The sequence below is a fragment of the Primulina tabacum genome, chromosome 12, assembly GCF_025594145.1.
Source record: "Primulina tabacum isolate GXHZ01 chromosome 12, ASM2559414v2, whole genome shotgun sequence".
Taxonomy (NCBI): domain Eukaryota; kingdom Viridiplantae; phylum Streptophyta; class Magnoliopsida; order Lamiales; family Gesneriaceae; genus Primulina; species Primulina tabacum.
The window spans coordinates 37,756,313-37,773,463 of record NC_134561.1 but is presented as its reverse complement, the minus strand read 5'-3'; the positions used below and the strand labels follow the sequence as shown (position 1 = coordinate 37,773,463).

The following is a 17,151-nucleotide window of genomic DNA, read 5'->3' as shown; positions in this document are numbered from 1 at the left end:
ACTAAAGACTTGGTTTTAAAACGTCCTGTAACAACTTACTTCAGCTAGAATTTATCACTGGTCAAATTGAAATTCTTAATAATCACTTTACAATCTGGATGTTCAAGAATCCTTGGTTCACCAGAAAAACATATAAAAACCCAACTGTCAGTCTTGATGGCTTGAGGTGTTGATGTAGCATATTATGATCTTAATGATGTGACATAAACTGATAAAAGTGTGTTAAGCGAGGAGCTTGACTGCTTGAGAGTGCTCGAAATTCTTAGAGAATATGTAGGGTTGAGAAAAATTGGTTGAACCAGTTGTTTTAGGCTATTTTGTCTTCATTTCTTTTCTTTAAAATCTGTATATTTATAGTTGGAAAATTCAAACAGTCGGATTTGTTTTTCAATGATTATCTATACTATCACTCGATAGAATGGTCATATCGCTTTCAATCATCGTACTTATCAGTAAATGCTTCATGTTCTTTTCAATTTTACAACTTTAAGCTCTTGTTTTTCATAAAGCTGAGACACCATGTTCGAAATAGTTGACTTTCTGTCATTTGATAATTGATAGGATACTGTATAAGCATTCTAAATAGGGCAGACTTTGAATGACTTGACTTTCGGTATCCATTTTGAAATAACACATTTTTGACCAGTGCTAGTGTTGTCGGATATTCAACGATTTGAACACATGTATTGTCGGTCAGTTTGATGTGCATTTATCAGGTACAAATGAACGAGAAATCAATTCGACTATATCCTTGTGATCTTTCGTTTTCGTGAAGGTTCGAAAATATACAACGAAGTATTCGAATAGGTTGCAGTAGAAATGTGGTTTCATCAAACATGTTTACTGATCATCCATGTTCTTCATGTATTCCTTGGAAAGCTTGTTTCCCAATATCAGCTTTTGTTCTCTTACAAGATCGTTCCCTGATTCGAGTAAAGCCTCGACAGTTTGCTGCACAAGAGTTACATGTAACAAATGGAATTAGGACATTAATGGATCGCAGAACAAAACAAGAGATACCCAAAACTTAGAAGAGTAAATAACATATGCTTGTGCTGACAGTATTTTTTACAGTTGTGATTCTGAATTTTCTAAAACATTTCTTACTAGTAAAAAAAAGGTCTTTTGCTTTCCCCTGTCTACTCAGGACTAACAGCAGAATTTGAAAGCTTCCATCTATTTTTCTTGATGAGAAGTTAGGTCTTAGAATCCATTTCGAACAATAGGCGTGAAACGTGCTACTGCGTATGGTAAAAAGCCTCCACTTCTTTTCCAAATTCCTTCTAGACACTTGAATCTCATTTAACTTTAGCCAGTTTTTGTTCTACAAAAGGAACCGTTGACCTGTCTCAGTTTAGCTTAATAATGTGCACAACGCCTTCATTTGAGTTTTCGGTCTTTATCTGTTAATTCCAAAAGTTTTGCATCTCACTAAAAAATGTATATGGGTTTCGCCTTACACGAAGTTCATGTCCATATCTATGTAAAAACAAATCTAACAAGCAGATTATCATTGTAATAATCAGATTCAGAGTTAAGTTACCTTTGGAGCAGTGAATACTGGAAGTTTTCCTTCCTTTTTCTGCCTGAGCAGTCTCTTACCAAGATTTCCTGAACCTCCAGCCTCGTTTACCCACTGCGAAAATAGGAGGAAAAATAAACAAGACGCGAAGTTAACAGACATACAAGCAGGATGCTATTGTTTCAATTAGATGAATGTGGAATTATGCATGAACAAGAAGCGAAGGACAAATTTACAGCATTTACATGTTTAAAGTTTAAATATGGAAGATAGTCTTTTATGTGTTTCTATATTTTCAGTATGCATGGATAACAAGGCTCATAAAGAACAGGTGATGGGGAAATATTTAAACATCAGTGTCGAAATCTAAAATGGCAGTAAATAATTATTTTGTTCAAGTAAATATGTAACCCATGACGACAGCCCGTCGACAGGAGAATGCACAGAATATTGCTACCTTAATCAACTGTGTCACGCTATGTTTTCAATGACAAATTGCATTTGACGTATTTCCTTAAATTTTCAGCCTTGCTGTTGAAGGTAAAACATTGGTTCTATAATCGAAACTCGTAAAACTCACCAGGAAAATCTGTTAAGTCAGGTAAATGGGAAGAAAAGTTAAAGAATTTGACACGCACACCAGTCCAAGGACCTATCTGAGATTTATCGATACCTCTAGGATTGAGCGGTCATATGTTCTTGACCGTAAAGCACCATAGAAGTCCAATGCTGCACATGCGAATAAACAGAAAATGAGATAGAAAGGCGAAACTTCATGCCGATATATGCTTTGGTTTAAGTTCTTCTTTATTTTTCTCTCCTTTCAAGTTTAATCATTTAGTTTCAAACAACAGCAACGAAGTACAACACAGGTAGAGTTCTATGCCAGTCCTTGTAAGTCAGGATCAATGTTTAGATCTTTTTCTTATGGTCAATCCGAGTTCCAAATATATAGAATCCAAACATACAATCTAACTATCTGAATAAGGATAAGTTGCGATTTTCTGAACATGTTATTGGCTCCACAAAACTCACCACCAAAATCTATGTCATAGCTACAACGATCAGCATTGAGTTCATGTCAGAGTAACTGCATATGCAACCATAACAATTTAATATGAAAAAATGTCATCTTGAATTTCAAAAACACTTCCTGCACATTTTAGAACAACCACATAGGGTTGATATGCTTTCAAGATGCGGATACATAAGCGGCAGTTCATGTCAAATTAATCTTACAAAATTATGGTAAAAACTAAAAACAGCAGAAAACAAGAAGCTCTTCTCTTCAACAACATATGAATACAACCATGAAGGTACCTTGATTCGGAAATTCTTCCACTATGCTGATAACCTCATCCCTTGTTATACCATCTTTCTGATACATTCTGTAAACGATATTCACAATATCTTCTTGTGTGGGCTGCCTGAATCGAGAATGTGAGTTTTAGAGTTGACATCAAGTAAAATTGCTCTGGATCGGTCATGTCATAACAGGTACAAAATTGGATGTTTTTTGCAAGATGCAACATGCGGGAAGAAAGAAATCTCTTTTCTTGATTGCAATCCAGCAAATATCATGCGTACAAAAATCATTAAAATCAGCATCTACGTACATAATAAATGGTCTCTAATCATCATATGTGTCATCGGTAAGAATTAATTGTTAAATTCAGGCACAAACAAAATCATTAACATAAGAGGGTACCAGTAGAACTTATCCATCCTTCCATCACGAATCAACGGAGCATAAATAGTTGTAAGGTCATTTCCTGTAACAATAATTGGAATCCTCTGTGTAATATCCGACTCTCTCCACTCTTGCCCTATACTTACTCTTGTAGGATTATCTGATATATTCATGAGAGTCCCAACTACAATTTGGTTATTGACGGTAGCTTGAGTGTTACCTAGGCGAGGAAACGATAAAATAACATTCAGGAACATAATGTAACGAATTTTCATGATTCATTTACAGCAGAGTGTGATATATATGAAGTAATATTCTAAGAGGTAATCAAAAGAGCTGAGCTCGAAAGCCTTCACAGCCTTTAGAGGTTTCAAGTTTAAAACAACTTCTTACCAAATCTTCCAAGTCCGGCATCAATATCATTGATCAGTAAACAGCTCATTTTTCCCTGTACCATTCAAACTAAACAGGACTCACTTTCATATGACTGTAAGCATAAGCAACAAAGAGAAAGATATAATTTAACAAAGGGAACCGGGTGGTTGGTTACTATAAAATGCCCAGAAGTCAGATATATTAGATGTTGAGTAAGCTAGAAATTGGAAACAGTACTAAAGATCAAAGTATCTAACTTGGTTCTGAACCACTTTAGAAGCAGTTCTGTACCGTTCACGTATCAATCTTCCAGGTTCTCCTATGGAAAGACACAAGAAAGCCAAAATAAGCACCAAATATCAAAACATAGAAAGCAAGTAAGTTCAACTAATAAATCATTGTCAAATGACAGCTTACCTGCTCTTTCTGATTCTAATTCTCCAGCTGACATAATAACGGGCTCAATCCCCATCGCCCGAAAAATAAGTTCGGTTTGAAAAGTTTTACCTTGCCCTTTTCCTCCCCATACGCCTGCAAAACAGTAAGTGAACAACATTATAGTTAGATAGTTACGCTTATATTTCTGCAGAAACTAATTAGTCATCCAGCTGAGAGATAACAATGGTGGGACAAACAATAAATTACCAAGGGGGCTGGAAGTGATCAAAGCTTAGATAATCTTTAAATCAAATGAACCCACAGAGAAGTTGTGTTAAATTCAACTCAACAGCAAGAAAATGACAGTCAAGAGAAATGAATAGAACAATATATAGCATTGTGCAAATTACTCTGATAGATCCGACTTAGTTGGTTATATCAGATTTTCCGTAAATAATTGGGGTATGAATGAATTATTACCCAAAATTAGTGGAACTTTGGCATTGATAAGATGAGAAATGTAGTTCTTCACAATGTGGCATACTGCAATTGCAATAATATCATTAGCAACCACATTTCCTTTGAAATGAAGTCAGTATCTTTGTGTAGATTGAAAACCCTTACCAACTTTATCCTGTCACATAAAAATATCAAACACGAAAATAAAAATCAGACAACCAAAATCCATGTCTATGACAGCAGAATAACAGAGAAGAACAAAATCAGCCATCAACACAAAACCGTACCAAGAATACCGGCGCGATGTAGTAGTCCCCTTGAAGGTACTCAAAGGACCTTGTCACCTTTTGCCGGTAATCAAACACAATATCCGCTGGAGGATAAACACACAAATCAAATTCCGACACAACTTGGGAAAACTTTCATACATAAACTTTGGTCCTTAGTAAATTCTACGAAAAATATATAACTACATTTGATGTCATTTCTTTGACTCTTATGGCTGGAGTCGAAAAGGGTGCATGGACTTAGAGAAGCAAGCATGGCCGCGAGGCGAAGACAGAACAATTACAAAACTTTTTAGTACCCTTTTCATAATTTCTTGTGAGCTAAAAATCTTCTATGAATCCATTCAATTCTAAACTAGACACAGTAATCAACATCTTGAAATAAACATGCAGCCATTACAGTCTTTTCCGAGGAAATTGCCGGTGAATAGATCATCAATAACGCCAACTCTAGCTCCAACTGCAATATTCATGTTATCGGCCTCTGCACCAAGCCTGAACAAGTAATCTTTGCCCTCAGAATCCTTAGCTTCCCACGAAGACTGTTCAGATAGCTTGCTTTTGAGCTTGCTAGCTGCATTTGGATCTATACTTTCATTTCCATCACCTTGGCTGCAGCATATCGTGAAGGGATTCGAGTGGCTTCTGCTGGAGAATTGGAAATCAAAGGGACTGCTGAAGCCGCGGGATTTGGGGAGGGAAGGAGGAATTCGGAAGCAGATAGCCATAGAATTCACATACCAATGATCTCGTTATGTGGTGATCATGTATTTGGCGCCACATGTAATATCGAGGAAGACTATAATATTGATTATTATTATTTTAAATATATTAATCATAATTCAGAAATCTAACATATCTATAAGAAAATTGTGACCCGTAAAATAAACGTGTTGAAAATGACGACGGCCATCGCCAACAATTATTGAAAAAATTTGTACACGGCAGCCTCAAATTTTGAACATTGAGATACGTATACAAATTTGGTTGGAATCTCGAGCTCCCAAGACACTCGGTGATGGTATAAGTGTGCCTATAAATACCGAAGGCATTGAGATCCCTAAACACATAATCTCATACAGAAAATACATCATCTAAAGGAGTGTTGAAGTGTTTAGAAGGCTTCAATCGAAAAGAAATCAGAAAGCTTCAACAAATTTTCAATGGCCGGAGGTAGCACTCGATTTAAGCTTCCGCATATATTTTTTCATGTTCATGTATACGTAAAAAACATGATTTTGAGAAAAATATATGTAACATTTGGTATCAGAGCAATGATACATCTGCCTTGAAAATTTTGCTTCGGGGAATTTACGTATGAAAAATGAAAGTTGAAAATTGGATAAAATAATATTAAGATACATACCTTAGGATTGTGTTCTCGATCGGAGTTTGAAGTTCTTCTATGAAATCTCAAAAATTATATATTTGCTTTCTGAAATTTTTTTCGAGATGAGGCAAATTTTTTTTGAGAGCAATATTTACGAAAGAATTGTAGAAGAAAGAGGAAGTATGCAAGTGAATGAACTAATCAGTTGTATCACATGCAATGTAATGAACTAAAGCCCACACGTTTTTTATTTCAAAAACTGTTGGTTGATTTTTAATTTTAATTTTTTTAAAAAAAATTTAATGAATTAAGTGGGACCCACATATTATTGATTGTGCATGTGTGATGTGTTAAAATATATCTATATATATATATTTATTTTATTATTTTTAATAATAATAATAATAAATAAATAATTAATGTGTAATTAAGTTATATGTATAATTCGATATACATGTAATATTTGGTTAAATAATTTATACACATTAAAATAATTCCAAGTTCGACGTAATTTCTGATACATGTTTAGAAATTATTTTTGCATGTTAGATAAAATGTCAAATATTATGGATAAGTGTTTGATATGTACATGCAAATTTAATATTATATTTGCATTATTTTTTAAAATATTTTAAATGCAAATTGTATTGAAAAATATTTTGAAAAAACAATATTCACATTGTGTTCATATTAAATTATATTAAGTTGTTTATAATTTGAAATGAACTTATCAAGTAAGATGTGAATATAATAAAATATTTCAGATATTCACAAACGAACAAATAATTCTCACTTTATCACTACTCTGATAAAAGAGAAAAAGTGATGAGGAGACTACATTTTTATGTAAATGTGATTCTCACTTTATCACTACTCTGATTGAAGAGAAAAACTGATGGGGAATGTATTCGTTCATATTAAGTAAAAACGTGAATATAAAGGTATTTAATGAAAAATTTTGGCTTATAAAGATTCACATAAATGTGGATAATTAAAGTTGAATAATAATTATAAGGTGACGTAAGAAAACATGATCTGAGGGAGTTCTTCATAGATAGGTTTAAACTGCCTTGACTAGCCACTGATCTCCCTGATGAACATTGCTCTGTCTAGGAGTTGGGTATTTAAAGGGCCTTAGCACTACCCATCTTTCCTGGGAGCACTCTTGGAAAGTGTTGATTGTGAGTAAAGCCAAAATTTTTTCCAGTGAACCGTATAATGTTAAATAATTGAGGAATAGCCACAACATCCTTAATTATGAAAAACTATGCATTAAGTGTATTTGGATCACATAATGGACATCAATTGTAATTAATTATATAAATATAATAAAATTTACCCCACATGGACTTTTATTATATTTATATAACTAATTAGGTTAAAATATCAAATTATATTTTTCTTAATTTACCCACAGGAGTTAAGAAAATACATTTTGATAGTTTTATCATAAAGTTACAGAAAAATCTTATTGAATTAAAATTTTAGCCCACATGCAAATTTTATGTCATTAGATTTTTAAAACATGAATTACATTGGTAAAACATGATACTGTCTCAAAATTTTAAGCATATGATATTTTGTGCAGTTATGCAACCTGCGAGTTTTTCTGATATGAAATGTGACATTCCCGAATTAAAGGGCGACAATTATAAAATATGGAAAGAAAGAATTCTTCTTCAATTGGGGTGGATGGATATTGATTATGCTATACGGAAAGACGAACCATCTGCTATTACTGAAACCAGCATTCCGGATGATGTTGATATTTATGAAAAATGGGAGCGATCTAATCGACTCTGCGTAATGTTCATAAAGACCAAAATCTCTGCTGGTATGCGTGGTTCTGTCGATCAGCATAATAATGTCAGAGAATTACTGAAGGCTATTGATGAACAATTTCAGTCTTCAGATAAGGCACTTGCAAGCACCCTAATTAAGAAATTCTCTTCATTAAGGCTCACCAGTGTGAGAGGTGTGCGAGAGCACATCATGAAAATGCGGGACATAGCAGCTCGGCTCAAGACACTTGAAGTGGAAATGTCTGAGACTTTTCTTGTGCACTACATTTTATGCACTCTTCCACAGCAATATGGACCCTTCAAAATTTCTTACAACACACATAAGGATAAATGGTCAATCAATGAATTAATGACCATGTGTTTTCAAGAGGAAGGGAGGTTGTTAATGGAAACGAGTGAAAATGTTTTTATGACTACACAAGGAAAGTATAAGAAGCAAGCCAAAGTCAAGGGAAAAGGGAAAGGAATAATTCCACCCCAACCTGACATCAAGAAAGAATCCAAGTGTTTCTTCTGTAAAAAGACGGGACACATAAAGAAAGATTGCAATAAATTTAAGGACTGGCTTGAAAAGAAAGGTATTCCTACTTCATTTGTTTGTTATGAATCTAATATGGTTGATATGATTTATAACACATGGTGGATTGATTCTGGTTCTACAATCCATGTTACAAATACCTTACAGGGTATGCAAAACCTAAGGAAGCCATGAAACGTCTACTCGGTTTAAAAATGCGGAAATATTTTTTTTCTTAAAGCGTGCAATTATAAAATAACCTTTTAAATAATCGTATTTATTTACCAACAAGAAACGCAGTTTAAAAATTACCAACGTCATCCAAAATCAATATAAACGTAAACGTATAAAAATCGTAATGTCATCAACATGTAAAAATGTGTAACTCTTCACAAAAAAACATGAATCAATATGCGGAAAATAATGGTCCTCGGGTCGTGTCACCGCACACCCGCCTGCCTACTCAGTGTTCGGCACCTCCGGTCCCCTGATCAAAATGCTCACCTGCATCACACACGTCTAGTGAGTCTAAAGACTCAACACACCAGTACCAGTAATAACAAGTACATATACGTAGCACACAGCAGTGAAAAGTAGCATAATCAACATACATTTCATGAGCTTAAAAACATGAACATAAGCGTGTCGTGTAAAATCGTAACGTGTCAAAACATGTCTCATCATGTTATCATATCGTATGCGTAACTGTGACCTGTCAAAACGTGGTAATAGCATGTATCATCGTATCATCATATACGTGTTAAAATCTTAATTTGAATTCCGTTCATTAGCTGTGACTTTCGTATCATCGTGTCATCATGTCAGTCGATGGATCCATCTACATGTAATCGCAGTACCCGGCGGCGAGGGTCATCAGCGACGGCATTACCCGCCCACTGAGCCCGGGCCTATCATATCATGTCGATGGAAATACGATCGTCGGGCTCCCTCTGGGGCCTTCTCCCGTAAGCGGGCTCCCTCTGGGGCCTTTTCCCTCACGATATCTCCAATCATATCATCGTATCATCGTGTTAGTCACAACTAAATCACTTCCTTCAAAACGTGTCATCATATTCATCACTTAATAAAAACATGCATAAACGTAACTTTTCTTTTAAACCAAGCATGCACCGTATTTATCATAATTGCGTAAAAATCGTAAACATGATGCATAGACATTTAAAATATCATAAATTTGTGCTCAGGGCGCTGCCATGACCAAAATCTCACCACGGGTGCAAAATGATCATTTTGCCCCTGGAAACCCAAAAATTACCGTTTTACCCCGGGACCTCTAAAATTGACCCGAAGTTTACCAAACTTCTTAAAATGTCCCAAAATATTTTTAAAAGCATTCCTAGACGTAAACTCAAGCCAAATTCACAACTTAACCGATTCGTTTTAAAACTTGAACCGGGGTCCCGGTTTTAATCCGAATCGATCCAAAATTTACCCAAATCTTCTACAACTTTTACCGTATCATAAAAAACACTTAATAGGCTCCTAATACTATAGATACAGCTCCAAAACTCTTGGCTGAAAGATCCAGAAATAAACAAAGCTCTCGGCCAACCTTATTCTATAACCACATTACAACACATGTCCCCCAATCATAAACACTCGGTCCCCTCTAATCCTACCACTTGTCCAGCCATTCAATCTCTTCCTTATGACCGTAAGGGACCTCTTAACTAAGCCAATCCAAAGAGAAATGCTGTTGTACAAGATCACACGTAAATCCCGATCGGCTAACACAATTTCTCCCTAACAAACTGCATCTCCAAGATCCGAACTCCTCCCTCGTCCAGGTGCCCATGGTCCACTCCTAACATCATACCAGACATGACAAAGGCTGAGACATGGCTGGGATCGAGCCCATGCACAGCCGCAGCCCTTGCCGACAGAATTCGAACCACCCAAGCCTCAAACTCTCGATCTCTCACCCTACAGCATCGGCATTTGGTTTAAATCTTCATACAACATCTTGACACTAATCTCAGCCCCTTATCAACACCTCACAGCAGCCCCTTGCACAGATTATCAGAAAACCGTGAGCCACACACAATCACGATGCGATAAAATGGTGCAAACCCGAAGGATAAATCGTGCTCTTGACTAGATCGAACGATTTCGTGAAGATATGTACACACAGCATTAATATGACGTGCATGATGCAAAGAAAGAAGTAACAAGCGTGCCTTATGAAGTTTGATGACCGAAAATGAGGAGAGTGAGGCTCCCTTAAGCAAGAACAAGAGACCACCGAGATTTTCTTGAAGATTGGTGCTGAACAACCCGAGAGAACAAAGCAGCTGGGGGCAAGAGTGTCGGCTGATCACTTAGTTTTAGGTTTAGGTTTAGGGTAAATGGTGTTTAAAAGCCTAATTATATAGTTAATAAATTGATAATTGGCCACAAGTTGCAATTTAAAAGTTTTAAAAGGGTTTTAAGTCCGATAAGCTTCAAATTGGACCCATTACATCCAAACGCACTCCCGTAAAATAATTCGTGTTGAAATAGGTTTTGAAAATAATAGCCGAACCCTTAAAAAGTCCTCCGATTTGATAAAATTTGCGTACTGTTAAAAATAAAATCATGCGGGTAAAAATACCCAAATAAAAGCCCATTTTTGAGAAATATCCTTTAAAACACCTTAACTTAATTTATAAAAATAAATCGTGCAATAAAATAATTTTCCTGGAAATTCTCTGGTCTCCGTTCCTCGTTCAAATGCGAAATGCACCTAGAAACCCTAATGCGTGAACTTTTAAAATTTCATGAATTAAATCCTATCATGCATGAATTATGCATAGAATGCGTAAAATAATTTAAATCCATAATTTAAATAAAAATCCTAGATTGCATGAACTTTAAATAAACAATGGGTTAAAACACAATTAACGAAATAAACATGCATTTAAAGCTTTAAAACAATTTAATAAAATACCAAAAAATTTAATAACTTGCATGCATGTGGTTCACGTGGACCTTCAGATTTTCGGGACGCTACAAGCCAATAGGAAATGAGCGGAGCATCTATTCAGGAAACAAGATGTCTTCGCATGTGGAGGCTATTGGGATTTGCTGCCTTATATTGGATAGTGGTTTTATTTTAAAATTGGAAAAGACATTTTATGTTCCTAGTTTTTCTAGGAATTTAATTTCAGTTTCAAAACTTGTACCCCTTGGTTATTCATTTCAGTTTTTGGATAAATCAATAAATTTGTTTTATAAATCAAATCTTATTGGAAATGGTACAATGGTTGATGGTCTTTTCTCTATTTCTCTACAAAATATTAACACCACTATGCATGTTCAAAGAGGTATTAAAAGATGTGTTATAAATGAATATTCCTCTAAATTGTGGCACAGGAGATTGTGACACATCTCCATAGAGAGAATTAAAAGATTAGTAAATGATGGAGTACTCAGTACTTTAGATTTTACTGATTTTGAGACTTGTGTGGACTGCATTAAGGGAAAGCAAACCAATAAGTCTTAAAAGGGTGCCAAGAGGAGTACGGAAATATTAAAAATCATACATTCAGATATTTGTTGTCCAGATATGGACATGCAAAGTCCGAAATACTTCATCTCTTTCATTGATGATTACTCACGATACATGTATATCTACATGCTTCATAACAAAAACGAAGCACTGGAAGCCTTTAAGGTTTTTAAGGCTGAAGTGAAGAAGCAATGTGGAAAACATATTAAGATCGTGAGAACTGATAGAGGTGGAGAATATTATGGTAGATACACTGAGAATGGACAAGCATCTAGTCCGTTTGCAAAGTTTCTCCAAGAACATGGGATTGTTGCCCAATATACTATGCCTGGTTCTCCGGACCAAAATGGGGTAGCTGAGAGGAGAAACCGAACATTATTGGACATGGTGAGGAGCATGTTAAGTAGCTCCAAACTGTCTAAATCTTTGTGGACTGAAGCTCTTAAGACAGCTGTGTATATATTAAACCGAGTTCCAACTAAGGCTGTCCCAAAGACGCCATTTGAGTTATTAAAAGTTTGGAAACCGAGTTTGCAACATATACGCGTTTAGGGTTGTCCTTCAGAAATAAGAGTTTATAACCCACATGAAAAGAAACTGGACCAAGAACTATAAGTGGATATTTCATTGGGTATGCTGAAAAATCCAAAGGGTACAGATTCTATTGTCCATCTCACAGCACTAGAATTGTGGAATCACGAAATGCAAAATTTCTTGAAAATGACTTGATTAGTGGGAGTGATCATGACATAGTTTTTGAAAATGATCACATTAATGAACAATCCTCTTATTCAAATGACAGATTGGTTGTTATTCACACCCCTCAAGACCAAATGGGTGTTAGGCAACCGATTACTGAAGTTCCACAAATCGCTGATGAAAATCCAGTAGATCAAGTTGTTAATGAAGAACAACAAGAAATTGTTGATCAACCAAACAACCTTAGGAGATCTACTAGAATAAGAAGATCAGCAATATCTAGTGATTATATTGTGTATTTACAAGAATCGGACTTTAACATCGGAGCCGAAAATGATCCTGAAACGTTTTCACAAGCCATGAGTTGTAATTAGTCAAAACTATGGTTTGATGCTATGAAAGAAGAGATGAATTATATGGCAGTTAATGGAGTCTGAGATCTTGTTCAGTTGCCTGATGGTGTAAAAGCCATTGGATGTAAATGGGTCTTCAAAACAAAGAAAGACTCAATAGGCAACATTGAAAGATATAAAGCAAGACTCGTTGCTAAAGGATTCACTCAGCAGGAAGGAATCGATTATAAGGAAACTTTTTCTCCTGTATCTAAGAAAGATTCTCTTCGTATTATTTTAGCATTGGTTGCACATTTTGACTTAGATTTGCAACAAATGGATGTGAAAACAGCTTTTCTCAATGGAGAACTAGAGGAAGAGGTTTATATGAAACAACATGAAGGATTCTTCTCTAGTAATGGTGAGCAATTGGTATGTAAGCTTAAGAAATCTATATATGGATTGAAACAAGCTTCCCGTCAATGGTATTTAAAGTTTCATGATGTTATCTCTTCATTTGGATTCGTTGAGAACCCCATGGATCAATGTATATACCAGAAGGTCAATGGGAGTAAGATTTGTTTCCTTATTCTATATGTGGATGATATATTACTTGCAACCAATGATAAAGGTTTGTTATATGAGGTGAAACAATTCCTCTCTAAGAACTTTGATATGAAGGATATGGGTGATGCATCTTATGTCATTGGCATTAAGATACATAGAGACAGAATTCGAGCTATTCTAGATCTGTCTCAAGAAACCTATATAAACAAAGTGTTAGAGAGATATCGGATGAAAGATTGTTCACCAAGTATAGCTCCTGTTGTGAAAGGTGATAAATTCGATTTGAGCCAATGCCCAAAGAATGATCTAGAGCGGGAACAAATGAAAAACATTCCTTATGCTTCTGCTGTCGGAAGCTTGATGTATGCTCAGGTTTGCACTAGACCTGACATTGCATTTATTGTTGGGATGTTGGAAGATATCAGAGTAATCCAGGGTTAGATCACTGGAAAGCTGCAAAGAAAGTCATGAGGTACCTTCAAGGGACCAAAGATTATATGTTTATGTTCACACGAACTGAGAATTTGGAAGTAATTGGCTACTCTGGTTCAGACTACGCTGGCTGCATTGATTCAAGAAAATCCACTTCAGGATATATTTTCATGCTAGCTAGGTGGAGCTGTATCTTGGAGAAGTGCAAAGCAGACATTGACTGCTACTTCCACTATGGAAGCTGAATTCGTATCTTGTTTTGAGGCAACCTCACATGGTGTATGGCTTGAAGAGTTTCATTTCAGGGCTTAGAATTATGGATTCTATATCTAGGCCATTAAGAATATATTGTGACAATTTAGCTGCTGTTTTTATGGCTAAAAATAACAAAAGTGGTAGTCGAAGCAAGCACATCGACATTAAGTATTTAGCCATACGAGAACGTGTTAAAGATAAAACCATGGTTATCGAGCACATTAGCACTGAATTGATGATTGCAGATCCTTTGACTAAAGGCATGCCACCATTGAAATCCAAGGATCATACAGAACGAATGGGACTTGGTTCTTTTATGTAATTTTGTTGTAAAAAACAAAATTAATGAAACTCATTAAGTTATGTTATTTTTCATATTCAGTTATCATGAAAAATATCAATAAAGTTGGACCTCGAATAAACATATGGTTCATTCATTAAGTTATTTGAGAGATATAATACAGTGTGATACATGGAAGATAATAATCATTTTTAGATGACATATCACCATGATTCATGTATTTTAATTTCTCCTATGATAAATGAGATATACGGGTCAAGTGGGAGAATGTAAGAAAATTGTGACCCGTAAAATAAACGTGTTGAAAATGACGACGGCCATTGCCAACAATTGTTGAAAAAATTTGTACACGGCAGCCTCAAATTTTGAACATTGAGATGCGTATACAAATTTGGTTTGAATCTCGAGCTCCCAAGACACTCGGTGATGGTATGAGTGTGCCTATAAATACCGAAGGCATTGAGATCCCTAAACACACAATCTCATACAGAAAATACACCATCTAAAGGAGTGTTGAAGTGTTTAGAAGGCTTCAATCGAAAAGAAATCAGAAAGCTTCAACAAATTTTCAATGGCCGGATGTAACACTCGATTTAAGCTTCCGCACATATTTTTTCATGTTCATGTATACGTAAAAAACATGATTTTGAGAAAAATATGTAACAGTCTATAATAAATTATTTTGTTGAATTTATATGGTCAAATTTCATTCTTTATCCGTTAATTTTGGTTTTTTTATTATATAATTTTAGTTTTTCTTGCTCTGATTTTTTAAATGTTGATGTTATCAATAATTTAAAGAAGATTAGAGCATGATATATTGCAGTAAATAGTAATGAACCATGCGCATAAAATCAAGAAATCCAGATTATACCCAAAAAAAAAAAAACAGTGAGATAATTCTTAGAGGGTTGTCATCAACAACAAACATGATTCGGAGTCCATGTTCCTCCACATGCATACCAAAATTGAAATCCACACCTGTTTCAGAAATTAAAGATTAGTGAAATAAACCCGGTATCACCCGGTGAGATCTGGGTACGAGATCCGAGTCAGTCAGAGGGTACTCGAGTCATCTTTAGTCCAGGTCATGGGTAGACAGGAAGTAAGGGAAGGAGCCAAGCTTGCAGCTAGAGCTTGGGTAGTATATTTAGCAGATAGTGTACTACATTACGGTCGTCTACCTGAACACCCGGGTATATGTGTCATCTACTAGTTCACAGGTATGGGTAGCATAACTTAATAATCATTAGGAGGTTTTCGGCGCGCCTAAGGGTGTCGTGATTAGGCTGAAGTAAGTATGGATTGTCAGTAACAATGGGCAGAGCACGGGCGACCATCTATCTTGTTATGAGTGACAGCTCGGCACTGAAAACAAAATCATCGTTGACTTCTCTCCTATAAATACCATGTTTACTTGATATTAAATCATTTAGATATATATCCATTTGCAAAAAAAAAAAAAAACATACATTCTCTTGTTAAAAATCCTTCGATTGACTTGAGCGTCGGATTGATTACGTCGAAAAACCTTCCGACACCACAATAACGATCTATGTTATCTTAAGTGTGGAGAGATATCATAACTCTCGTAAACTCCATCCAAAATCTAATATATCATGGCAGGAAGCAGTTCGATCCGGTGTAATTACCCACCACTCTCAAATCCAATTCGCCCGATCACCAGTCAAAACCTACAAGTCCATCCCTTTAATCATAGGATGTATACATCTTCCGACCTCCTTCTCATGAGTTTATTGAGTTGTGAGTGCGCACGATATACGTACATGTCTACATTTTATCACTCAAATTACACGTCAACATGATTCGATATCTCATATCAAACAGTATAAATATATAATTTAGGAAAATTTAAAATAAATGGTTGTTCTACGTACTGCATGTTGACATGCATGCATCCCTCACTATTCTCCACAAAGATCCTGCAACTAGGGCACCTCTGCCATTTCATCTCCTTAGCAAGCTGATTCACAATCAAATCCTCCACACGTGTTCATTCTGGTCAATCCACTCACATCCAACTCCAGAATGCCATGGCACATTACGCCGCACAACACAACAATCTCCTGCAGGAAAGGCATACCGCCTCCCTTATCATTTCTCCGCAATCATTTACCATCAAAGATGAGCAATCTGTATACGGACAGTGGAATTTCTGAGAAGCATCGAGCATAGACTCGCAGATGGCATCATCCCACATTGAAATCAGATACATGGGCACAATTTGCTTGCATGCGTCGATTTCAAGAATCTCTCCACAGTCTAAGCCAACCGGGCACTTTAGTACGGTGTAGTTTCCTTGGTTGACAACGAACATTTTAGTGGATCTCTTGGGGTGTTGTTGGAGGTGATGAATGAGGCCATTTCAGTTCTTCACTCCAGTGGTGTTCAGTTACATAGATTTTGATTGATTGTGGGATTTCTCAAGTATTCCTCGTACACTTCATTTTTGTTCATTTCCCACTAGTGTCTCTTTGTCTCCATATCGATTTGGATTCTTCGCATATTCATCTTTTATTTTCCATGTTGATTATATATTCAATGGCGGAGTCAGGTTTTCATTTCTATCAGGGCTAGAATTTTTTAAATCATGGTTGAGCTAATATTGATAAATGAAGTCTAGGGCTACCAGGAAAAAAAAAAAGACAAATGTATATATAAAAAATATCGGAAAAA

At 35.7% G+C, this 17,151-nt stretch overlaps 1 protein-coding gene across 3 annotated transcripts; it reads right to left on the bottom strand.

Moving 5' to 3' along the window:
• Nucleotides 1-666: 666 nt before the first annotated feature.
• On the bottom strand, nt 667-5,496 carry LOC142520703 (ribulose bisphosphate carboxylase/oxygenase activase, chloroplastic). 3 transcript variants are annotated; one of them, XM_075623805.1, is made up of 11 exons: nt 5,112-5,495; nt 4,702-4,797; nt 4,446-4,508; nt 4,005-4,118; nt 3,845-3,906; nt 3,606-3,660; nt 3,231-3,432; nt 2,843-2,949; nt 2,196-2,251; nt 1,544-1,636; nt 667-951 (listed from the first exon to the last, which is right to left on the bottom strand). In XM_075623805.1, the coding sequence occupies exons 1-11, from the start codon at nt 5,437-5,439 to the stop codon at nt 841-843; spliced, it is 1,287 nt and encodes a 428-aa protein (XP_075479920.1). In that variant the 5' UTR covers nt 5,440-5,495; the 3' UTR covers nt 667-840. The 3 variants fall into 3 exon arrangements, 2 of the variants coding, with proteins under 2 accessions (XP_075479920.1, XP_075479921.1); XR_012813973.1 differs by lacking the exon at nt 667-951 and having other exon boundaries at nt 1,544-1,988; nt 2,103-2,251; nt 5,112-5,496; XM_075623806.1 differs by lacking the exons at nt 667-951; nt 1,544-1,636; nt 2,196-2,251 and adding an exon at nt 2,281-2,612 and having other exon boundaries at nt 5,112-5,496.
• Nucleotides 5,497-17,151: the final 11,655 nt, after the last annotated feature.

Excerpts from the sequence above, each read along its gene's own strand:
- LOC142520703 (XM_075623805.1), bottom strand. The coding sequence starts at position 5,439 with ATGGCTATCTGCTTCCGAATTCCTCCTTCCCTCCCCAAATCCCGCGGC. Across the intron at positions 2,252-2,842 it reads GGAAGAATTTCCGAATCAAG|CATTGGACTTCTATGGTGCT; the intron begins GTACCTTCATGG and ends TCGCATGTGCAG. Across the intron at positions 1,637-2,195 it reads ATGACCGCTCAATCCTAGAG|TGGGTAAACGAGGCTGGAGG; the intron begins GTATCGATAAAT and ends CTATTTTCGCAG.